We start from the raw sequence: 26,689 nt of genomic DNA on the forward strand, positions 1-26,689 counted from the left end.
TAGTAATTTTCTCACGCCAATTTTGCTAATATAAGAAGGCAAGTATGGAACCTTCCATTCAAACCAATTTATGGCACCTAAAAATATCAAATGCACCTCAACAAAGCAGAGAGAACTTTCAATTAAGGTTTTTAAAAAGTAGAAAAATAATTTGGTAAAGATTTAGTAAACTGCAGTAAAGGTGAAAAAAATCTGTTATCTTTCAATATTTTCACCAAATGCTACTGCATTTCTGTGGATTGGGAAAGGCATTCCTGTTTCTTTTCCATGTTTAGCCAAACAAGATGGTACCTACAAGTAATTTCTCAAAACTTCTCTCTGTAATGTCTCAGGTATTTACATGGTCAGCCCTAAATTCCCTCTCCTTATATAATGACCTTTGATTTCTAAAGTCCATTTCAAAGTAGAGGTTCTGTAACAGAATTTGAAGGCTGTTCTCCAGGTAATAACATTGCAGTTTTCCCAGTACTCAGCTTCTGCTTTTACATCACCCGATTTCTTTCCATTTCCTCATTCTAGATACCACAGAAAATCATCCCAGTGACAATTCTGTCTCCTTTCATTAGACAGTTGCAGATTCTTTTTTGGCCAGTGATACACATTATTTTCACTTTTCTTCAAGAGTTCTGTCTGCTAGGCCTTGCATTATTTTCTTCTTTTTTTTACTTATTCTCCATCTGTTTCTGGATATTAGTTTTATTTTTCTCATTCCATTCTACTGTTCAGCTATTCATCAGTACTGAAAGATGTTGGTGATTCTCCTATGCTCTTGCTTATATATACAGTACTTAATTACTCATAAATGCATTGCCTCCCATCCAACCAACACTCTTCCTGTCTCTTAGCAAAGACAAAGCAAGTATCTTTTATTTAACTAATTTATTTCTGCAAAGGTAGTTTTCCTAGGCATCGAACCATTTTCACTAAAATATATTTAACTCCTGAAAGACTACAGTTATTTTTCAAACAAGCTGCTTCAGTTATTACAACACTCAAGATCTCTACTTATGGATGGTAAGGGTTACACAATGTCCAGTCCCCAACTGCTTTTATTTTCCAGTCCTACCATATAGTAAACTTCTAATTCTACTATTCATTCTCACACATATTGGGGAATGTCATGACACAAACATATACTTTCTAGGGTGGTCTCTGTAAATTTATTTATACCATTCACCTTTTCCTAAAATTTTAGTCTGCACTGTTTTCAAGATTAATACTATTTTTAGTTCTCCTCTGTCCTCACAAATAATGTTCCTCCCCATCATCAACAATGATCGTAAGAGGTTCGAAGCATCACTCAAATCTTTCATTAAGGATTAGGACATCAAGTGATAAAAGTGATGGAATTAGTATGGGGTCTGGCAGAGACAGAGAGGTACGGCACTGGACTAAACAAATGCCATAAAGACAAAAGATTCTGAGGCAAATCCAAGGAAGTCATAATTAAAAAAGTGTAGTTTGCACTGCTTTGGCATACAGAAATACTGAAATGGATATATGGAAAGGCACAGGAGCACAGAAAATTTAGGCAGCATCTGCGATTTCACAAGATGATCCATTCATCTTCCTACCATTCATTTCTATTTTCCCTTGGATCTAAGTGAAGAATTCAACATGCAATTCACACTCCGTTCTTGTTCATCCAAATGACATCCAATCATTCTAGCAGGAAGCACATAACTTAGTCAAATTGTGATATTATCTTACTTCTTGCTTTGCGTGTACTGTTGTTCTGGGAATTGCATCCAGCAGAAGGTAGAAGAGAATTGAATCACATCTCTTTCATTGCTCAATTTGAATTTCATGGTGTATGCCATGTGGGTAAATACCTAACATCTCTCAGAAAACTACAATGGGATAACTCCTCAGGGAGATTAAGTCATTACCCTCTTACAGTGATTACAGCATGCCCGTGAAAGCTTAATCCAAATGGCAAGACACTTTTTCCTCAGCAATTACTAGGATATAAAGAGACAGGAGATCAATGTTTGTATTGATGCTCTTTTATAAAATTTACATTTTTATCTTATTGTAAAGACTTGTGCTTTTTCATTTGCTTCAGAATCCAGTCTAACTTTTAGTATCCAAACTACTTGTTGCAGTTTAACCCCAGCCAGCAATTTAGCGCCACAGGCACTCCCTCCCTCCGTCCTCTCTGTGGGATGGGAAGGAGAATCAGGGTAAAATAAAGGTAAAGCTTAAGGGTTGAGATAAGAACAGTTTAGTAATTGAAACAAAGTCAAATATAATAATAATAGTAATGAAAAGGAGAGAGGAGTAAAACCTCTGGACTGATGCCCAGCTGGTCCCTCAGCAGTGATTGGCCCCTCTCAGCCAACCTCTCCCCTGTTCATACACTGAGCAGGACATCCTAGGCTATGGATTATCCCTCTGATCAGTTCAGGTCAGCTGTCCTGGCTGTGCTCCCTCCCAGCTTCTTATGCACCTGCTCAGTGGCAGAGCAGGGGAAACTGAACAGTCCTTAACTTACGAGTAAGCAACACTTAGCAAAAACTAAAACATCCCTGTGTTATCAACATTATTCTTATACTGAATCCAAAATACTGCACTGTACCAGGTACTAGGAAGAAAATTAACTCTATCCCAGCTAAAACCAGAACACTATGCTAGACTTTTAGGTAGACTTTTGAATATTTTATTAAATGCTCAATATGTTGCATCTTCTATAGGCATTATTGCTAAAAAGTGGAAAAAATTCTTTGTGAAATACAGAACCTTTTTTTTTTTTTTTTTAACTGTGATAATATGTAAAAGTACTAACAAGACAACAGGTCATAAAGTTTCATATCAATTTTAAAAAATGTTATTCCAAATTCAACTTTTACTATTTATTAATTTGATAGTTTTAAATCTTCATTTCTTGCATTTTAATGCTACTGAACCTGACGGTATTGTATTTAATGTTTTAAGAACTTACTATAATTAAATCTTTAAATAGTTTTGAAGATTTCAAACACTACATTAAAATTTTCATTTTTAAAATAGAAAATGAGGACAACAAATAGATTCCTAGAAAAAGTTCAGTTTTCATTCACTTCCTAAACCAAGAGTACTTAAGTATCCAGCTTTTCTGCAGCAGCATTTAGCTCTAGCTTGATCAAGTTCTCTGTTCCACAGTACATGCACAGGATGGTAAGTTGATCTGTACATAAGCAGTAGGTCCAGACTTTAAGTGTTAATTTTATAGCACATTTACAGAGCTAAGTCTTGGCCCATTCATGAAGGGCTCCTGGGAAAATGACTAGCCAGGAACAGGTTGTCACTGCCAGAACAATTCAGGCTGCAGCATACTCCATGCCAGCATCGGAGGGGCTCCTGAGAAAGGGAGCAGCCAGAAACAGAACAGAGGATGGACAAATTGGTCTAGCAGGCCACATATGGCTGGAGGCATCATATGGGTACCCCTGCTGGAAACCATAACACTCTATAAGCTTCATAATATAAGCACCACATTCATAGTGGAATGCATCACACTGTCTTTATCCCAGATGCTGCTATCTATTTCAGGTCAGGCAGGGAAGGGTATAATATTTCTTTGACAATTTATATACAGATCAAAACCATGAAAAACTAGTAATAAACGTGATCCTTAATAACACTTTTCCCATTCATTTCTCGTACCAATGAATGCACAGAAAGTTCCTCCTCACTTTCCAGTGGTGATGGTTGCAGTATAAAATGAAACTACAAATGCCTCATCTGACCATTCCTTCTTGCAAAAGAAAAGTGCTAGTCATGGCTCCTGCTTAACTAGATGATAGAAGGTGATAATCTGTTCTGGAATTCACACTTAATATCTACTTTGGGTGTGATAAGCACTAAATTCCAAGGAGCTTAGCAATGTCGAATCCACTAAAAGAAAACTTTGCAATTGCAAGAGGGAAGCCCAAGGATAAAATCAATAAAAACATAGAGGAACATTTTGTAAAATCATCATTTTTTACTCTAATCCATGTTTTCTATCAGCAAGATTCTAATAAGCTTCCATACAGATGAAATTTCTAGCCAATGATGTAGTGTTTTCTGAAAATTTGCTACGTGCCATGATGTAAAAGAGCAGCAGTCAAGGAATTTATAGTGACCAAGCTGATGTGTAAGAAGTTGCTGTCTAAAAGAACTATAATATAACTATTCATTTTATGTTCTTCTAAAAACAGTCCATATATTGTCTATAATCTTCATATTAACACACTGACAGAAATCAGTCTTGAAGACAGAATTATTAAGTTCTTCAGAAGTCATTTCAGATGATTCAGCTCAAGCAAAATGTTCAGAGAAAGACTAAAAGCCTGGGAATCCAAGTCTCAGAGGGGTAGCCTAATGGCCCATTTCCACCTGGACAGTTTCTGACCACAGTTGGATCACACTGCATATCACAGTGGTGCTGTTTTCACATCTTCACATGTGAATGGCAATGTCTTCACATTGCCATTTGAAACAGATAGGGAAAATGCAGGATACGGTGTCTGAGTCCAAAGTGATGAGACACAAGCATTAAGCTCTGGTCTAACAAAGACAGAAGAAAAAAAACACAGTTCTGTTGGAATACGCTAATTGACTTGAATGGAACAATGGGAGGAAATATATATTCTGTTTCATAGATTACAAGAAGAAGGAATGTGAAACCATAAATAAATTTTATGACTTCAAACATGTTTATTGAAGATATTCATCTTTTATTGTCTAAGGGCTAAATTAAGGTTCATATTAGTAAGGGCACAGCATCTTCATGCAGATAGATAACCAAGATAACTCCATGCTGTGGAAATAATAATAGCATACAAAATTACAGGTGGGATAACATGAATTATCTGAATATTCCAGAATGGATGTAGAACATGGCAAAGTTGTTGATATGACAACTCACCAATATTGTGGAATTTTTCTGATAAAGGGGAACATATGAAAATCCCCTCAAATAACAAAGTAAAATAAATTAAAAAAAAAATGGAGTACATCTTTAAATCGTATCTAATCATCATCATCAATCTAAAAACTCACTGTGTTTATTTAAAAATAAATACCAGCCACAGGAGATACTTTTTCACATCCAAATTTTAGCAGGCAATATACTAAACACTGCTGGTAAGCCACAAGGAAGGAAATGTATCTGCAAAGGACAGTGAACTTTGTGAGATAGTCACTGTCTGCTACTCTGTTGATTGATTTATGTCTGGATTCTACTTCTCAGCATCTTATTGAAAACGTTGAACTTCAATTGCACAATTCCTTGTGTCACAGACCACTCAATTATGGTAGTGCAGAGGCAAGCAGGAGGACTAATAATACAGTGTGTACATACATCATGATGCTTACTACTAGTTGTAGAAGCAAATACATATTCAATCATTATGCAAAGGCTTCCAGTCAGGAATGGAGAGATGGAGGAGATGGAATCAGAAAACAGATGGAAAAAGATTCTCTCTAATGAAAGATTACTGACATTCTGCCACTAATTATTAAAGTGAAAACATTCCACAGGAGCCCATAGTAAAAATATAGAGCTCTTTTTTTTCTTAAATATACTGAATTAAAATTTAATGCCTAAAAGAAAAGTTCTTCCTGAACAGAAATCAGATCTCTCTAAATTTTAGTTTCTTCCTTGAAGATTAATAACTCAGTTTAGTATTTCCTGCACTTATTGATGGAAACTCATGTTAGAAATATTCACAGCATAAAGCCAAGATTTCCTATAATGTCCCAAATTAGTTGGCTACCACAGGTTTATGGATTATTAATGCATCTCCTGTTGGCATTATGCCTTATACCATTTTTCATTGAAATATTAAACCGAATTCAATCTTTTCTAGAGTTTTAGTAACATAAACCTTGCAAACAGCATTAACCCCTGTTCCAAGAGTCTCTCATTCAATAACTCTTTTAGGCATATGCTTAAAATCATCCATATTCAGCAAAAGACAAAAGCATATAATGGAATTTAAGTGACAGTTCAGATGTTTTGCTGAATTAGGCTAAGTAATGTAATTGTTCCTATTAAATAAAAAAAATGTTTCACGATATGATGATCAGCTTTTAACTAATGATGTTTACATTAGTAAATTGAATTCAGATTTTTTGATTGAAATAAATAATTTAGATAGTTAAGCATAAACATTAATGACTATTTTTGCAACTAAGAATTAAGACTTTTCATGTCATTCAGGCAAGACTATAGAATTGAATTCAAGGTGGAAATTTTTCCTAATATAAACTCACTGCTAAAAAATCTTATATCACAATTATAATTCTCAGTGTTACTAAGCTTTCTAGAGCATCAACAAGGACAATTAAATACAACAGAAGTAGTTATCTATGTTTTGTTTAACCAGAGTACCTGATTAGATTAACTAAGAAAATACAGATAACACATATAACAAATATATATATCTCCACAAAACTTAGTCTCTCCCTCCCCATTAAAGGCCCAGTAAAGTACTAATATAGTTAGAAGCCTTTAACTTAATTATAAAATTGAATAAATCTTTATTTCTATTTTTATGTTCCCTGTTATTATTCTTATGCAATAATTATTATTTTATGGTTTACAGTTAAGGACTGCAATATGAAATAACTAATAGCATTTTACTAATTTCATATTCAAAAATCTGAAGATATTAGCAAAGAGTTCGGAGAGGTTAAATTGCTATCCTAACAATCTCTCCCTGATGAAACAAAAAGGCAGCCACATTCCTTCCAGATGTGCAATAAGAAGAGAGAGTCACTCTCTTCCCAGAGGATGCAAGAACTCAGAATTTTAAAGGCTGATGCCAGGAAGCCTTGCCAGATATAATTCACAAAAAAAATTTTGATAAATTATTATGCTGAACATCAACTTTTCAGATAAATGACTGAAATTAAACTATTTTATATCTCAATGGAGAGTATAAATTTCCTTTTTGTTTTGGGAACTTGAAGTATGGAGAAAGCTGTTGACCATTCCACCTTTCACTGAACTAACAAAATTTTACTAAAAATCTGTTGCTTTCCAAATCTCCTTTAACTGTGTCTCAATAAATTTAGTCAGAGAGGAAAGATATCCACAAAAATTTTTAAACAACAGTATGACATCTGATTTGTAAACTGCCTGAATCTGTACAATCTGTGAGATGGAAATCACTGATCTGCAACATTAGGCACATAACTAACAATTTCTATCTGGCTTCAAGAATGAAAAGAAAGGAAGCTGCAAAACACAGTTCCAGTGTTGATTATCACAAATATAAACAAATCTGATTACAACATGGGTTGCAAATAAATATTGACATGGATGAACTTTATTTAAAAATGACCAGTGTGGTAACTTTTCTCTGCAAAAACCTTCTGTGATAAAGCAGAAGTAACAAATAAGAAGATTTTAATTTCTCAACCATGAAAATTCATCTTGCACTTTTGGGTATAGCAAAACCTAACCTCCACTCTGTAGTCCTAGTATCCACATACAATAACATGTCTCTAAATGAAGAAAGACACAAAGTATTTTTATTTTTGACTGAGGAGAACAAAATAAGAGAGAACTTTCAAGTTTGTTTTAAGAATTGGCCAGCAATCACACAGCTTCATTTTGCATGCCTACAGTGATCAAAAATTATTTCTTACTGAACAGAACTGAAATAATTACAATTTCAGAAAAGACTTCAGAATGGCATTATCACCTATGAAAAAGTCAGAAGGAATACAAAAAACATATGATCAAGGACAATCCAAATATAAGGTACTTCTTCTAAATAGGGCAGACTTAATATATTTTGGCCTTCATCTTCCTCCTCTTGTCCCTTACATGCTCCTTAATATTTCTGGTATTACTCAAATTGCTTAAATAAAATTTGTACATAAGAAACTCTTTTGGCTAAAAACACGAGAGCTTATTACCACGTTTCTTCACTGGCACAAAATCTGAGAAAAGCCTCAAGGTGCAAATGATCTGCAGTCTATTTAACATCATGGTTATTTATTTTTATGGGCACTCATTATTATTCTTTACCCTAAATTATAGGTACATTCCTGGCTCCATTTCCCACTGTTCTGTAATCTTTATAATAATATGGTTTTTCAGATTTCCAAATCCTCCTCAATACCTCATCAATCAAAAATGCATGTAACATCCACTAGCTGTTATACTGGGCAGAGAGAGCAAACCATGGAACCACAGCTTGGAGAACAGATAAAGACTTTACTCATATCCCAGGACTGGGATACATGCCATAGGCTTTGGTAGCATTTACTAAGAAAACCTGTTTTGCAATATCTTTGAGTTTTTGCATACAAACTGATATGCACTGAATTAGTGTTTAAATACCACCGCTCCTATTTTATTATGGATTATGTGCTGAACTAGTTCTGTCAAGTTGAAAACAGTATGCCATAATTTTGACTAAATCTAAGCCCATGCATCTTTTTCTATGGAAATGGTATTACAAGCATGCCCATTTCTCCTGCCACAGAAAATTTTCATGAATATTTTGATAAACAGCTGTTATGCTATAATAGTTTATAGTCATAATAGCATCAGCTTCAGGAAAGAAATGACACAGCATCAGAAGTGATGTCATAACAATTATTTTTGTGGACAACTCAGAAAACTAGTTTGTGGTTTTGGGCTTACTGGAAAAGATTTGTGCTTTGATGAAAAAGCTCTTGGCTTACTACTCATCTACCCATTAATGCTGAGCTGGGCTGCTGCCACTATCTTTACAATACCTTTAGAAAAGAGTGGGATTGATGATAAAGTATTGCTGCTTTCCTAAAACTGTGTTTTTTAATTGCTAAAAAGAAAGGTTGTTCCAAAAAAAAAAAAAAAGAGCCCTTTAGTAAAATAAAAGTATTTTTAATTACACTATATCACATATGCAAATGAAAATAATTTATTAAAATGCAAATTGTACATCACCAAAAACCAAAACAACCCAACAACCCACTACAGATGAAATTCTCCTAAAAAGATCTTTAGGATTTAGAAAATACTAATCTCTATAGACTACTTTGAAAATTGTATCCTATCTCCTTGATATGCTCAGTGAGATAATGATGTCAGATGCCCAGCACTATTAATCCTCACCTGCCTGTCTAGATCTCCCCTCACCTGTTACTTTTGTTTATTTTACACTTCACGAGATTTATTCATCAGGATTAACACCTTTGTATTGAACTACACAGGCTTCAATGACCATGCAGTACTTCTGGTCATGCTTAACTATGGGAAGTCTTTTTATGGGAAATCTTAAAAGATACACAAATACATTGACAGACTGCAAAAATAGAAGATACGTGACATGGACAAGTCAGAGTGATCCAGGCAGGAGAACTAACCCTTGATACCATGAAAACAAACTCTTTGTACATAGCAGTGATAAAGGACATATCATTAAAATTACCTAGGAAGCATGCAGGCCTCTGACATAAGTGTTTTCATTAGCTGGGGTGTTCTAGTTACTAAATCTGTGGTACAAGAACTAGGATCCCTTAAAACTATACTTAGACATTTTGCCTTAACCACTGTGCTTAACCACAGTGCTTTCTGCCTTACCTTCTCAAACATAAAAGTAAGGAAAACAGTATTTTCTTTCTTTTTTTCACTGCCTATCTTGTCCATTTAACTAAGTAAATGCATGGGGCCATGAATAACTTCTTGCTACACATATGCTTGACAATGGGCCCATAAAAGACTTCAACATTCTCAAAGGGACAATACAGGTGTAAGAGAAAAATCCTCTTGTTTTTACATTCATAAGGAGAAAGCAGAACATCCTCAAGGACAGTAAGAGAAACAGGAGTATTCTCAACTTTTCTCCAAAGTAGCATATATTTCATTAAAATTCTTCCTGAGTTTTAGTAAGAAACATTGGCTTTTCAGTAAACATACCATTTACATCAGTAGCACAAAAAAAATATATAAACTTGGTAAGGCCTGCAATAATGCTGCTGTAAAAGCAACATAAATTCCTTTGGTTTTTTTTCCCTCCCTCTTAAAACCACTTTACTGATGTTAAACAGAGGGGAAAAAAGGTGGGGAGAAGGGACACGACACAACAACAAAAAAAGGCAATTCTGTCATGAGCTTCAGTAAGTAACCCTTGCCTATTACGCTCATCTGAGTAGAGGATGCATATGACATGTTATTTTCACAAACATTCAGATAGATTCTGATCCACCATGGGCTGAAGTCAAGAAAAGGAAATGCATCCCATGAGCAGAATTATTAAATCTTTCTCTAAACAAAGACTGGAGACGGCAGGTGCCAGATCCTTAGTTAATTGTGCCCCAAGGCTCTAAAGATCCCTGCCTTATGACATTAGATCAAGCTCTCTTCTTTCCCTGCTTTCAAAATTCCTATTCTTTCAAGCTTATTCACTTGCTTAGCCAAGCTCCAAGGATTATTGCATTGTAAGTGCCCAGAGACACTCTGCATAAAAGTTACTTCATAAATGCAGATTGCTTTGTTAATCAGAATATCTTTACTCCCTCTGGCTTGCTATCCAAAGCAGCCCTTCCAGCCTTTGCCAGCAATCCTGGTTGGTTGTTTTGCGCTAAGCATCAAGGCAACAACATATGAAAAAATTAGCTTAAAAAACTTCATTCAACTATTCAACAAGCATAGAAAACGTAGGAGGAGGCTTTAAGTCAGTTAGAGAATGTTCTGTAATTGCTCAAAAGCACACCCAAACTCATCAAATGCAACCCTATTATTTGCTGGGTTATACAAGCAACCTGTGTGATTGTCCTTACAGTTCCTCTGGCTTTACCTACTCAGATGTGATTCCTTTCATTTTTGTAAGAGATAACACTCAATTCTGCTTGTCTAGGCTTCTCACAGGGTATTAGAGTTACATGAGGGAAAAGGTAAAAGCGTGAGCTGACTAATGAAATCTGGGAGAGTGCACTTTTTGTCTAAATATTGGAGTGATTGTCAAGGAGACAGAAGCTCTGACCGTATTTCATTATCAAATTATGATTGTCATTGTTCATAGACTAAAAGAAATCTGACAGCCATCCTGAGATTTAAGATTCTTAAGTATCTTTTCAATGACATATTTCTGTGCATTTGACTATTGAAATTACAACATGATCTATTTCACACTGCCCCCCTTTCCCTTTTAATTTAAACATGTTATCTATCAAGCTCTCATTAGAGAGGTTAAATCTCATCAAGCTGTTCTTAAGCATCTCAAAGTCTATTTTCAAATCAAGAACCACCAGAATAGTAGTACTGGTGATAATCAATCAAAACATTTAAACTACTTTAAAAGAGTAGCAGAAAGATTGCATATGTCTTGGATAGAATTCACCCATAAGCTTTCATTTAGTCAGTTGCCATGTAGAGTTTGGCAAACAAGATCAAAATATACAACAATCAATATTTGGATGAAAGCATTGTAGCATTTATAACTTGGCACTACAGGAAAAGTTCACACTTATGAAGAAGTAATTCTCTTTCTGAGTTACTCTCCTAACATACTGTCAACAAACTTTTAAATTACTTGGGGTTACACTTTATTAATGTGGTACAAACCTGACATATTGTCTACCTGTGGTGCTAAAAAAACTCTCTGCCCAGTTTATGTGTTTTGCCTATAGGAGAGGGAATTTTACATGCTTCCACACTGACCGAAATTTGCTTCCAAGATGCCTGAGCTTAGTAATGAGGAATATATCTGTAGCTTAGTGAGAAGGCAGGGAAGCTCTATAGGGCTGAAGGAGCCTCCCTCAGCTCAACAGACAATAGCCGAGAACATATTACATGTATGCATACATACAACCTCCCAAAGATTTTAAATATATTGTACACAAATACTGCTCAGCAATTGATTTGGAATGAATTTATGAGAAGTATCAACACAGCAATAACTCACCACATATGACATCATAACCTCTACATGTATATGTATCTTGTTTCCCCTCTCCCTCAACATTTCATTATCCTACAAGTGAAGACTTGGCTGAAAATCTGAAAAGCCTCATCATATATCCAGCCACATGTGCATGGCTAAAACACCTGCAGGTAGTTGTTTTAAAGCAAAGACATGTCTAGCATGCGCATGGATTTCCTCCCTATAATCTGTGCAGGTTTAACTACAGCCAGGGGGAGAAATTACCTAGAGATTCCCCTCTTGTACTAACATATTTGCTTCCAACACAGTATGTCTAACTTAGAGATCAGAGAAACCATTCCCAAGACTAATTGAAAAATCTTTTCTCTTAAGCTCATGAAATGTGGGAATGGACAAGAAATAAAATTCAGGTGTCTTTCTTATTAGGAAATAAAATAATAACATCTGAAAAAACCCCAAACCTAGATTTATCTGAAAATCCATAAATGATGGCAGTTCAAAATACTTACAAACAGGTATTAAATAGTTTCATTTGAAAGTTTAGAAAAATCTTCCAAACTGCTGAAGAAAAATCAATAAGAAAACAAGTAAAAACTTCAGGTAACGTATGTGCTAGTTCCTTTACTTAAAAGAGTATAAATGTTAGCTCAACTATGCATATTTTGGTTTTTGCTTTTCATTTCATTCTTTCATCCATCACCATACTTATAAAATACTTCCCATGAAAGGTAAAGTTAGTTTGAACTTCACAGATCAGAACTTGCGGTTGCACCTTAATTTATTTAGAAGTGCTTTCTGAAGCAGATCCCGTTAAGATTCAGTGTTACCAGAATAATTCTGTTTGAATTTTAAGTAACTCATATTACATAAGGTAAAATAGTTATATAGACTTTAAAACTGGACTTCTTACTGCCAAGACCTGATTTTAGGAATCGGATACCATTTTCCTTCCCAAACTCTCCGGGATTGAAATAATGCACAACTTTTTAGGCAACTTAGAACCTGCAGAATGGGCTGTACATTTGGTCTTTCACATATAAATCCAGAACAATCTCCAGAACTTCACAGTAGCTGCATTAATGTTTGACTTTGCCTGTCTGTGGTAGTGAAAATCAGAACGACAGAGTAAGGCTCAGCTCCCTAGTAAAACACAGCAGCTCCTTTAGGTGGTACATTTACAAAGTATGATTTTAGATCCTAAATATTAATCTGTCAGGGAAATACTGTCTGGATGCATGATTTAAGGTTACAAATGCTTGTGAAAGAAAAATTCCTTTTCTTACACAGATCTCCCACTCAGTGAATTCCCAGCTACCATATCATAACTCAGCAAGCTGGCATCTATTCTCAGTGGTCAAGTCACTACTAGAACTCTTTCAAATTTTCTTTGTACTCTGCAAGCCCACCTGCTCTTAGCAGTTTTTTTCTTTCTTTATTTACTAAACTGCTATCCATATTTTAGCTTCTTGTGGGAACAACTTCTGCCTGAATTCCTGAATTAGGGTTCCTGTGTCTCCTTAATGAATGTCATCTACAAATCTTGCAATATATTTTAACTAGTTCATTTAATCCAGAAATTTCATCTGAGGGGATATCTTCCCTAAACATGCAGACAGGAGAAAAAAAAAAAAAAGGCATATATGAGTTGGCAGGATAAGAGAATTTACAGGCATTAACAATATTTCAAACATCCTCTACTTTGTAGCATCACCTGATGTCTAATTCTTCTCATAATGTTCTCATGATGTTCTAATTCATCTCATTCTCTTTTGAATAAAGCCATTATACTCCTTTATAACAAACAGATTTTTCTACCCCAAAAAATAATTTAGCTGACAGCTTCTCTTTCACTTTATTATTAAACTCACCTTGGTAAAAGAATTACTTTTTATACTGACAGAATGGAACAATAGTGAAAAGAAAGCACTGCAATGATTAACAGGAAAGGGACTCTTATAGTTATCCTCCACATTTCTGCTGCCATTGTTATCTAGCATCAGATTACAAGGCAGAAGCAAACTTTACATACCCAATTATCAGCTGAGTGGATGTCTACATATTTCCTTTTTACCTTACTGTAATTTCACCTGGTATTTTTTCTTGACATATCATTTACTTTACATCAGTAATGGTTGGCGTTTGACAGCACAAAATTGCCTCTGAATGATCTAATAGTTTATATTTAATCTATTTATTTTAAAGTTACTCTCTTTTCTCCTCTCAGGAAATCCATCATTCACTACCTTTAAGAAGGAAACAATCTGCCAAGTTAATTAATTAGGTCGACTTGGGAGGGGTGGTAGGGTGCATTTGGTTGATTTGGTGGGGTTGTTTTTTGCCAACCTTTTAGCTGATTCCAACTCTTCCCTCAGGGATTAGTTCTGTTGAACCCACTCCTTTTATTCACAGAAACAAAATTTACTGTTGGGACTGTTCCTACTCACAGTTCAGCAAAAATACCAGCCTCACTCCTGTGAGGAAAAGGTAGAGATAGGATAGATATTGTTTTTCTAAGCACATCTGATTAAGTACAATGCTAAAGCTACTACAGTTGCCTCTACTGCAGTAGCTGGTGCAGGGGAAACTAAATGAGTGTGGGGAAATCCCACATGTTAGCATGGTAGCCTTTTAATTTTGGTACATACATATTCTAACTGCACTTAAGCAAGACATGAACACGATTTTAGTTCTCTATTAACTCTGAGAAGCCATGTATAGTACTACAAATGGTTTTGAAAGAGATAACTTGGGCCAAGTGCTCTTTCCACATCTCTGTATGTGGCCTGACACTAAGCAAAAGTAAAAGAAAACAAATTCAGAGATTGCAGTCTTCTTTGGTCTTTTGATGTAGATATCACAAGGTTGCTTGCAACCCCTCTGTATAGCACTCTAGTGAAAGAATTCATATTCAGTAGCTTTACATTTTTTCAGCCTAGTGTGCTAAATATCATCATTACAACTGGTAGGCATTGTAACAGAACAGCAATACAAATCTGTTTCACTTGAGAAGCAAAGCTTATGGTTCCTTAGGTTTTATAACATAACGCTTAGTACAAAGTCACTGAATTTTTCCAATGCTTCACTATGTGATTTTAGGAGTCTATTTTCCCCAGTGGCACGCAAGTACTAAAATTGCACTGGATTGCATTTTGTTCTCAGTGGGTGGGAAAGTGCATACTCAATAGGTTATTTTCCATTCTGTATTTCAGTTTTATGCAGCCACAGGTGGGGGGTCTTTCAGGTGGTTGCCTGGGTTTACTAGGCGCTTTGGAGTCACAGACAAGCTTTCTTAAAAGGGTCTTACAAAACATATCAGTGTTGTCAATCACACAGTAAAAGAAATTCATTCTGTGTAAATAGAAACAAGTTTCAAAATATCTCCAACTGTAAAAGGCACAATGAATATCAACAAAAAAGGGATCAGCCATCCTCTGTTTGGTAAGGGACACAAAACAATTGCACTTGTTTATACTTATTGTTTACCTCTCTGTCTCCTCCCTTTCTTCTCCACAGGTGTGATCTCTCTGCTTAAGGGCATACAAAGCTAATGAAGGATGTCATGGTGCTTCCTATCATTTACTTCTCTAACAATAAGATTACTAACAGACCACAAAAGTATCACAAAACAGGAAAAAAAGGGAAGTTGTCAACCTACTTATCATTTGCTTTCAGAGCTCTGAAAGGAACTTTGATCAGCAAACGTATCATTACATCATGAATACAGATGTTCATATCCAATAAAATGTTGACAGCTTTCCCTTCTTGCATAAGATCATGCAATGAAATCCTACAAAGTTACTCCTTTCTTTCCTGGAGTCAAAATTAAAGAAAAGAACCTTCACTCACTTCTAGTATAGCGCACACTCTGAACAATGAAATGCAAAATACATTGCATCCTTTTGGCTGTTCTTAGCTTGAAAGAAATGTACACGTAACAGCAAGATGTGCACACTATAAAGAAGCAACACACAAGGGAATAAAATAGTTTCATTGCTTTTATGCAGTGGCTGCCCTTCTGACTGTGAAGGAAATTCTACCCCTCCCCCTACCTTCCAACCCCACTTTTAAAGCAGGATTCTACATGGTTGACTATGAGGGAATTAATACTTGTTCTGATGACACCCATGTCCTCTTCATTCAGCTCAGTAATACCAACTACAGGACGGTGGCCAAATTCATGTAAGCATCCTATCCTGCTAAATAGTCTAAATCCTTGGAGTAATGCAGCCCAAAATGGAATGGCCAAATTATTTTAATCTTGAGAAATAATGACGAATAGTGAACAATATTTGGATGCAGTACTACTTTCTCTCTGTATGCCATTTTCTTTTTCTCAATAGAGGGCTCAGCTATCTAGAAACTGAGATGTAAAAACTCAAAAATAAGATTCTATGTCCTATATGTTCAAAGGCATTTATGCATCTAAAATGGTAGCAGCCCATTAGACAAATTAGTTTTCATAAATAATAATCCTGGTCTGTAGAATATTTTGTGACCATACAATAACATTTCAGATGACAGCAAGCAGTTTTGTCTGCAAAAGCAAGAATCATGAAATTTTCTTCAAAAAATACATTAAATGTAACAGTGAAAATATGCATTTTCATTACAGCTTCTAATTTTATTGAGAAAACACTATCTTTCACATTTCCAACATTTGCTACACAGAACCTTAGCATGGGGCAGATATTTACTGCCTCTGGAATTAAAACATGCTCATATAAAAGAATATTCAAATAGAACATGCACTGTAAAATTTTTTTTTCCTTTTTGTTTCTTTAACCAACAATATAAAGCTTGATCCTGTCAATGTATTACGGAACAGTAAAGGCTGTATGGGATATAGGAACACGTGTCTATATGTTATTAAAAACAGTAAATTCCCATTTAAACAAGGGCTACAATCTGTGCACTAAACACTCATTAATGGTTATGAATCAAAATAAAGGGGGGGGGACTTGCAGCAGGTGTGCATATCTATGAATTTCAAGACATTGTAAAACTGTCTGTAGCCAACAGCTTCATCATTTGGCCTTTCTAAGCTCGGAGACAGGCAATTTTTCATGATTTTACTATTTCTGGCCAACCAAAAATTTTTTAATTAAATATACCACATGATTCCAGATGTTTGTTTATTTGTTCCAATGAGGCCATAAAAATGCCTGAATGATAAAATTGGAGGACTCCTGCAAAAACAGGCTAGACTGGAGTGCTAACTAAACATGGGGATCTCTCAGGAGACCGTATTTGCACAGCACTGGTGTGCTTTGAACCCAGTTTCTCTGAAAGAGCTGTAATACTGTGTGTGGTTCATGACTGGACTTCTTTAATGTAAGAGATTATAAGGCCAAGTGGCAAATTTACTAGACTTTTTTTGATTGCCAGTTGTAGACACATTTCATCATTAATTCTCCTGAATACCTAAAGAAGATTTGAGATAGGTTTATGGTTTTGGATCCCAAGTTTCCACTTAAAGAAGCCAATGTGTTCTATGTTTTTCTGCCACTTTATAGTCATCCTGCTTGGAATTTAAGCATTCTTATGGTTTCTTATGTAATGGCAGCATGACAAAATGAGCTATGTTGAGAAATATCAGACACTCTCTAGTCTAACCAAAAATATGAAGAGACACTTTTTTCCTCATTAATCATATTCCCTCTGATTTGACAGTTCTGTGGGTGACTTGGGCCTAGACTGCTAGGTTAGCTTTGGAAAATATGGAAAATTACAATGAAAAACCTCCGAGTGGAAAACAGTCAGGTCTTCAACAGTCAGACTGGGGAATGTGCACTGTAGAAAAATGAAAATCCCTCTAATTTTTGGGAAAAAATGCTGATAATTTTGAAAGGCTACCTGAATCTTAGCCATCTAATTCCCATTAGATGCAGAATGGGAACTTTGTGCACAACATCTTAGATATTTAATAATATTTTAATCTAAATTTGATTAAGTAGTTAATTACTCTCTCCTTTTCTTTTAAAATCTTCTTGCAGAGAAACATGAGTATTTTATTCCCACAGCAACATAGCACACCAGGAAGTGATCCTCCTAGAATTTACTTCCTGTCAGCTTGATCACACCCCTTGGGTTTGCTTTCAAACCACAGAACACAGAGAAGCCTCACAAATTAAAGTATGCTGTCATTTAAAACCAAATCATCTTTCTGGCCATCAAGAAAGATTTTACACAAAACTGCAAGTCACTTTATATATCATTCCCACCTCATTCACCCCAGTGTAGTTTCACATGACTAGTTGCTCTCATCACTGTAAATATAAAAAAGATAACAATACATTTTTATGCTGAAGTTTTAGTAATCTACAGTATCCTGATTCAAATCCAACATTTCTAGCATACACAGGCAAGAAACTGTTGACCCTGTAAGTGACAAGAATATGAATCCAGTGACCCAGAAAATTTATTTCTTGAACCATATTAGTCAAGGTCATACTCAAATCCACCTACAATTTATTCCACATTTGGGCAAGCCTTTGTGCTTTAGAGAAAAACATGCAGATGCTGGCAGAGTTTATCACTACTGAGCAAGTGAGGTAAATCGGTTCACAAAAGAGCTCAGTTATTGGTGGTGGTTCTATTTCAGTAAACAAATAAATTAGGGCTCAGGAAAGGTACTTCATGAGACTCTCCTTAACTTGTTCTTTCATTACTGTCCAGCAATAAACCACTTCACAGCTGAGAGCTGAATGGATTACACAGAATCATAGAATATGCTGAGTTGGAAGGGACATCTCAGAATCATCAAGTCCAACTGCTGGGCCTGCACAGGACACCACAAGAATCCCACCACCTGCCTGAGAATGTGTACCCGATCTCTCAGTTCCTGTTAAAGGCAACATTTTTGGCTGTGTGTCAATTCACACAGTCAGGAGAGATTTCTAACACATTTGTAGACTTGGGGCAAATATCAATACTTCGTTATCAGATTCTTTTATAGAGCTTCTATTATCAGATAGAAGTATTTCACTGGAGTATGCCTCTCTAAGATAAAGTGTGCCTTCTAGCATTTCTCCCCACCTACACTCCTTCTACTTGTTCTTCTCCCCACAGAGCAAACCTATCAGAAGTACTGAGGAGGCAGAAAACTAGAGTGCAGCTTGGAAGGGAAAAATCGCAGTCAGAGCGACAACATTAGCTGCAGTGCTGAAGAAATAAACATGGGTCACTATAGTTCATCTCATCTCCCGGGGTAAGGTTTGGTGAGTCTGTGGGCATAAGCAGGAGCCATTCAGCATGGGAATAAGAAAGGCCTGGTCTGCCCTTCTCTCAAATGCACCAAAAACATCTTGTTTGATGTTTTTGAATTGTTGAATTGTTGAAACTTCTGACATTACCTTCTCGTATCTACAGACTACAAAACCCTAATCCACTTTTGATGGATTTTTTTTTCCTTCACATCACTTTAAATAAAGGGAACTAACTGATACAAGAAAACAAAATCTTTCTTAACCAAGCCTTCTCTCACATACTCAATCATCACTTGGCTTTCCATGCTTCTCCTATGTCTATTGACCTTCCATTAATGTCCATTTCCAAACTAAAAAACAAGGAACCAGAACTCAATTTCTCATTTCATGAGAAAAGCCAAATGGTTGTTTTGGGGGGAGGGGTGGTGTTTGTTTTTTTTTGGTTGATTTGGTTTCAGTTTTGTTTTGTTATTTGTTGGTTGTTGGGTTTTTTGTTTGTTTTTTTTTGGGGGGAGGGGGTATGGGTGACTGGTTTTTTGCTCTGTTTTTTTTTTTTTTTTTTTTTCCCAGAACAGACTCAATATTTTAGCATTCTCCCACAGTGCCAAAAGTAGAGGATTTCCACCCACTCTCCTTGAGGCTAAGTCATGACCACAGCACAGCTCAGTGTTGGGACACATTTCCTGGCATTAATAGGAAATGTCACAGCTTATTTTTGAGCATTCCTGCCCCTGGAAAATATGATCCTGTCTGTTCCATACTACTGAGACCTTTGTTTGTTTTTTTTTAAGGTTATTCATCTCATGGTGAGAAGATCCTGGCCTAAGAGGTCTGCAGTCTATGACACACAACATCTTGTAGCTTAGCAAAGATGATATTTTCAAAGAACACCTCATGTAAAACAACAAAGAAAATATCTCACTACTCACAGCATCTCTGCCTGATACAGAGCTTTCATATACTGCATCTGCTTGCAGTTCTCTCATTCATCCTATTCTTAGTTACTGGACAAGTTAAAGCAAAATACTTCTTATGTACATATATAGACACCTTTTGTTAACTGAATGATAAAGTACTACTCACAGGGTTGGTTTATTATTACTATTTTTATTATTACTATTATTATTATTCTTCTCTTTTGGTACAGAATAAAGTGAGCTGCTTTACGCAGATACACAGAAAAATCAATTGATAAGCATAAAGTGCAGATCACACTAAGAAAACTAACTAATTATGATAAGTTGCCATGTAAATTGCTTTGTGACTTTCTCAGCAATCAATTCAAACTCTAAATAAGCCTCTGGCTTGAAAATGCAATGAGTAGCTAACAACTGTGTCAATAACGACAGAGAAGACCACGATGATAATATAAACAGGATGCTTATCTTTCTGGAAGTAGGTTTTTATGTAAACCAATTTCCTTTTCTTTTTATGTCACTGATTTAAAGACAGCACGTTTTTTTCACAGTGCATGTGTATGAAGATGAAAACCTTCAAAAATAAAAACTTTGTGTATTAACATTTATTATTAAGAGGTATGCGTCAATTTTATCATTTTACTTCAAATAGTTTAAAGTACTACCTGAAAAGTCTAAAGCAAATTCTGGAATGATTGATAGACATAATTAGTTCCAAATGAACCTAAGAATATTTATTTTTAAAGTGTGAGCAAGCTGAGCAAATTGAGGCACAACAGGTAAATCCTCAGAGGATAGCTTGGGACTTTCATATGTCACTGCAATTACACTACCTCCCCAAAAGTTCTACCTTTTTCCTTCAACACCAACCGTTGAAAGTAGTAGGTGTCCTTTGATATCTACTGGATTGTGAACTCCAGCACAACTGGGTGGCTAAACACTTGCTGTACATTCTATAGTCCACTTCTGTCTTGATCTAGTTTGTATTTCAACTACTACAAAGCTATGGGCTGGTTTTCTGTGTGGTACACCCTAAAAATCAATCAGCATGAATTCTGTATAGATATACCAGGCATTAGCAAAAATTTACTATGCATACTCTGTGTGTTCTATGTACACTCTGAGTACAATAGCACAGTAAAATGATCACAGAAAAGAAGAAACACATTAAGTTCAGGTGTCTCTCTATCAGATTATATGCCTACATACTTTTACTTGCTTAGGAATATAGAGAAAAAGAGAAACTGAGAGCAGGAGAAAAATTTCCTTTGTTCAAAAAACCTCTATAAAAATTACTGTCAGAGGGTTAATAGGAAGCTTTAAAACATTCTGTCCCTACTTTTCTGGACATTGGCTCTGAATTCACTTTATGATTTTTTAAAATCAGATTAGAAAATAAGAAAACATATCTGTCAGTTGTTTCAAACATATTGGTAGAATAAATATTCATTTGGGTACTCATCATTCAAACATAAAACAAGACAATGTAATGCCTTCACATACCAGAATAGCTGGATAATTAACTGTATAGACACCAAAACAGGAAAGCAGATTCGTTCAGAAAGTTCTTACCAGTTAGAATAGATTGGAACTATTAAACCTTGGCCTAAATCCAAGCTAAGGCTCTAAAAACTACTTACATAAATACAGGCTTAGTTTTTAATAGAAACTGCTTCTTCTTCCTTTTACCAGTAAGCTATGGGGCAGACTTACCACTGGTTGTTCCCAGAAACAACAGCACAAGAAAAGGAGGAGTCATTTGTAAAATGTTACTGGAAACCAAATTGCTTTGGGAAATTAATATGTTTTCAAGTAAATCAGGTAATAGACAATCTTATAAAGTAACTGTTTATACAAAGGGCATCCAGCACATGCTTTTATATAGGAAAACCAGATTTTCATGATAGTCATGATTTAGTGATACTGCTTCTCAAGAGATAGAATGATAAAGTACTATTTTCCCCAGCAACTGGAAACCACTATTCTTTAAGAAGGTAATTTGAGTTTGAATGCTTACACATAATAAAGGCACTTCCTTACCAAAGACTCCATTATGAAAAACAAATATACAACTTGAGTGGCATGAAGGGTGTGAAGCCTTTTTCCACAATTAAAAAAAAAAATCTTTAAAAATACATTATTATGATTTTTTAAATTTCTTTTTCATCAATGCCAACTATGTTAATAATTGAAAGCTCTATTTTAAAATATGTAGCCAGTTAATAAATTATCGATAAGGAACAGAAATGTACCTGGGCCATACCTACAAACCCCTAAAAAATAACATAAACCCCAAAATATTTGGACTGAGTTTCTGCTAAAAGGCACTACACTTCATTACTTTTGTGTATTGGAAGCATGGCCATTTCTATTTAAAAACAACAATAAGCAACTGTTCTGTTTGATTGTTTTTTTGTTTTTTTTTCCTCAAAGGTAGATCTTGGCAAGCACATAGAAAGGCGTGGCCCATTTATTTTATTTCATCAGAAAAATTGAAAATTAGCACAATACAAGCAATGGAATTTAGAAATAAATGAAGTGCTTTGTATGGCAGGAGGCTGTGTCTTCAAACTGATGTGTTTTAAGCAGGTAAGAGAACTCTACAAATAGTTATATTTCATACAAGTAAATCACTGCAGTCTAAATCCATGTAAAATGAAATACAAAATGCTAGTTCAACAAAGATCAAGAAAAAACCCTTAGGAGTTTGAGATCATTATTTTGGAATCAAAACAAAAACACAGTCAGCTACAAAATTACCACTTTGGAAGGCTTGCCTAATGGGACCGCAATTAGATCACATAAAGAATCAAATCATATTGTTGTCAGATAACCACAACCTAAATAGAAGGCCAATACATTTTTTTGCTGAAATATATGAACAGTGGGATTGAGTGAAAGTTCAGCTTAGAGAAGTGGGTCTAAACAACAAAGTAATACAAGAGAAAACAACTTTCCAAAAATGGGGAGAAATTTTCTAAAGCTTCAAAATACATATCCAACATTTATTGCTCTTTTCATACTCAAACATCATAACACTCATGCGATAGAATATTTATAGTGTTTATTCCATATCATTCCATGCTTATGTCACACGGTCGTATGCTGTTTCTGTGGGCTTTGAAAGAGAAAGGAGATTTTTACCATTCCTGACATTGAGTGTACAAAACATGGAGTCAACCTAAGAAGACCAGATCCTGACTGGAAATTACATGCTGTATGCATGAACACAAAAGCTATAAGATATATGGTGTAACTCATGCACAATTATATGTGCAGGGAGAGTAAATAGAGTGAGAAATGTCTAAATATAACTGTACCAATCAAATACATCCAGCTTGCTCCCGTTCCCTCTCCCAGCCCAAAAATCAATTTACAGCTGTACCAAACCATTTGCCAGACTAAGATTCTGATAAGTTTCTCCAGGGACAAATAAGAACACTCACAAACTTACAGCATTCTTCTTTCCAGTACGCATTGAAAACTGCCAATGTTTACATATCAACAGCTGACTCAATTCTATTTTACAACACTGCAAGCATTCGGTGAAGAAAAAACTTGAAGATATTCAGAACCTAAAATAGCATGTTAAAGTATTTCATTCTTTCCTTGGAGATTTTTCTATTGACTCCAATTAATCTTTTATGGGCATGTGAAGTTAGAGATTTTTCTTTGTATAAAAGAAGTTGACTGAGTTAATGGACCCTGCCAAGCAGGTTGTTGAATTGGTTGTTTCAACACCTGGAATTTTGAAAAGTTTCCTTAATTATTTCCTTGTAAATATATTTATATATACTTACATAAACTTATCAAATCATGCTAACAATATCTTTTTAGGGCTAATTTTACCCTTTCTTTGGATGAAACTCTCTTCTCCATTCACTGTATTTATAACTGTACTTAATCACAAGAACCTTCCCAGAAAATTTAGCATGCAGAGAATAATATCTCTGAGAAGAGTAAAGACAAGTAATAAAGAATTAAGTGAACAGCGACGGATAAAAAGTTCATAATTTGGGGAATATAATTTCCTCCTTTCTTAGCAAGAGAGCAGGTATTCTCAAATCTTAGTGATGCCAGTGGTGCTTAGAACCTGGCAAGCTCCAGTTCTGAATGAACAGCCTCATGGACATGCCTGCAATGCCTACTAGAGCCACACAATTGTTTTATTGCAAGAGAAGTCAATCAATAATGCAGGCACTCAGCTTTTCATTCTTAATGCTACTGGCATTTCTTTTGCCAAGTCAGATAACAAAATCAGCCATGAAGTCACACTTCCAATTCACTATCATCTAAATAAAAAGATCTGAAAATACCTGGCATTTGATGGTACTTTTTATGTATTTTTATTGAAGTCAGAGATGTAAAACGTTCTATGATTCTATTTATTGTCTTGGCAGACTACAGCTATTTAATCCAACACCAGAAATCCAACCTCAAAGCCAACATGCTTATATGAAATTCAAAGGCACTTATCGGGGCAGGGGGGGAAGGGCAGGAGGGCAAAGGGTTGATGGTTTTTTGGGAAGTTCTGGTTTTATTTTAATCCATGAAGTCCAGCTGTGTGCTCAATTCCAAGATTTTGGTTGGTCCTTTCTCTTTAAAAATATCAGTTTCTACGTGAGGTCAGTGTCAGAACACAATGCACTACAGCACTTCTAGGACATCTGATTTCCAGGATGCCCATATCAATTTACACCAAGGCCAGGATGTAGCTTCATATTCATCTTCAGTTCTGGTACAATGAAAGTTATATAGGCTGGGATGAGTTAAAATCTAACCTGTTGCTTTCCTCATCCTTCCCACCTGAATCACAGATCCTTGTTCAGGTGCATTGCCTGCTTGATTCTCTCAGAAAGTTTCAAGCAATATGATAATCTATTAAAGCTGCCTCCATCTTCTGTAGTGCTGTAGAATTTGAACATATACTAAAATAAGCTACCATCAAATCATAAATTTAAGGCTGACTTTGGTATGCTATACAAAATCTACTTCTACAAGAACGATTTACATGATCAATGTAAAATTAATGTATAACATAGGAAATAAGAGGATCATAGCTCTGTTTTAGGCTAAAAGCTGAAAAAGCAAAAAGCTCCAAGCTTTACAAATTTCTCCTTTTTTTTTTCTTTTTTTTTAAACAGAGGTGAAAAAGCTTGGAATGTACCCTTCCTGACTGCTTCAGTTTTCCACTTGTTCCCTGAACTTTTTGTTCCATAGATATGCAGAAGGAATTTGAGAATTTGCCCAAGGTGCTTTTTAAGATCTAAGGATTCATGAAAAAGGAAATTGAACACTGATCCACCTTAATGTTGAAAAACAGAGAAAAATCCCTTTTTATTGCAATGAAAATGTGTGAACATTTCAAAATTATAGTCCTAAACTGTTAAACTGCCAAAAAGCTCTCACTTGACAAATACTAGAAAGTTTACAAATTCTCTCAAAATTACCAATGCTGCAGGTAATCATCTACTTAGCAATGTTTAAGCACTCTAATTTCTTCACGTTTTTCTCTCACACATAACACAAAAATCACTGAATGTTATAATCCATAGATTTATTTGCTTTCCCAGTAGACTACCTTTAAATCCTATTTAATATGAGTTAAAATTTGTAGTCTTGACAATATGGTTTTCTCATCTAGTGTTTGAAAGGCATGATGTTCTCTGTAAAGTGAAATGCAGCAGTAACTAATACAGAGAAGGCCTTTCAGTGCAGCTTATCACCTTGCAGCAGTTCATACCAATAAAAGTTTAGTTCATACCTCTGTGATTGGTGAGGTCTCTGGATCCAGAAGGCAGAGGTGTATAGTGCATCTCTGGAGAGGCAGAAGCAGCATCACAGGAGGCCTGTGTGGTAAAACAAACATTATCAGTATTCTGAGTGGAAGTCAATTATTATACAAAGCGGATGCACCTGCAAGATGAGTGCTATGATGTGGTTACAGGTGCACAGAGTCACCAGCCTTGGAGGATTAATTTGTTTTTTGTTAAAGCTGCTTGCAGTCCCTTAAGGTAGCTGTACTCAAAAGAGTTTACACAACAACATAAATGAAGTATCATTGTTAAAAGAATATTTTCGTACAGATAAAAACTTAAAAAAATTATCATCAGGAAATCTTTGAGCAATGCTAAACTAAAAATGTTCCTCTTGCTGAAACACACTGATATTTACCTAGAGGAAGTTATGAATAAGTCTACATGTAAGAAAGGAGACAGAAAATAGAAAACTGGGATTAGACTTACTTTTCAAAACTAAAAAGAACAAGAATAGTTTCCTGTTCCACCATCCTGTAAACTAAATGATCTATTACAAACTATAGTGCCTATTATGCAAAAACAGTGTAAAAGTATATAGAATTGTTAATAATAAACACTTAAAACCCACACCAAAAGTCTAATAAAAGAATTAAATACCCAAGAAGACTAGCTCAGAACCCTTAATACCAAAATGTTAAGGGAGAAGAGAATAAACCAAAATCTTTCTCCATAATAAAATGTCAAGATCCTCTCATTCCAATTTTAAAAAAATTAAACTGTAGAGCTATAGTTTACAGTAAACTAATCTTCCTTCAGTTGGATGTTTCTGTTGAAGGAAAGAGCAACGTAAAGCCAACACAAACCACATTTACCATCTTGTTTTTTAGTTATATAGAAGCAGTGTTGCATTGCTGGGAGAAGATACGAAAATAAAGGATTGTGTTGGTGAGTATGAATCA

General features: G+C 35.3%; 1 protein-coding gene across 1 annotated transcript in view; it reads right to left on the reverse strand.

The window, feature by feature from the left end:
• LRMDA (leucine rich melanocyte differentiation associated) overlaps positions 1–26,689 on the reverse strand; it is a 645,000-nt gene that overhangs the window by 75,608 nt on the left and 542,703 nt on the right. Inside the window, exon 6 of the mRNA XM_027880518.1 lies at positions 25,736–25,820. Within this exon, the coding sequence (XP_027736319.1) occupies positions 25,736–25,820 (85 nt within the window). The remainder of the gene's footprint in view (positions 1–25,735; positions 25,821–26,689) is intronic.

Source organism: Empidonax traillii, unplaced genomic scaffold (assembly GCF_003031625.1).
Source record: "Empidonax traillii isolate 1590-97213 ecotype Southwest subspecies unplaced genomic scaffold, ASM303162v1 scaffold71:size1317347, whole genome shotgun sequence".
Taxonomy (NCBI): Eukaryota; Metazoa; Chordata; class Aves; order Passeriformes; family Tyrannidae; genus Empidonax; species Empidonax traillii.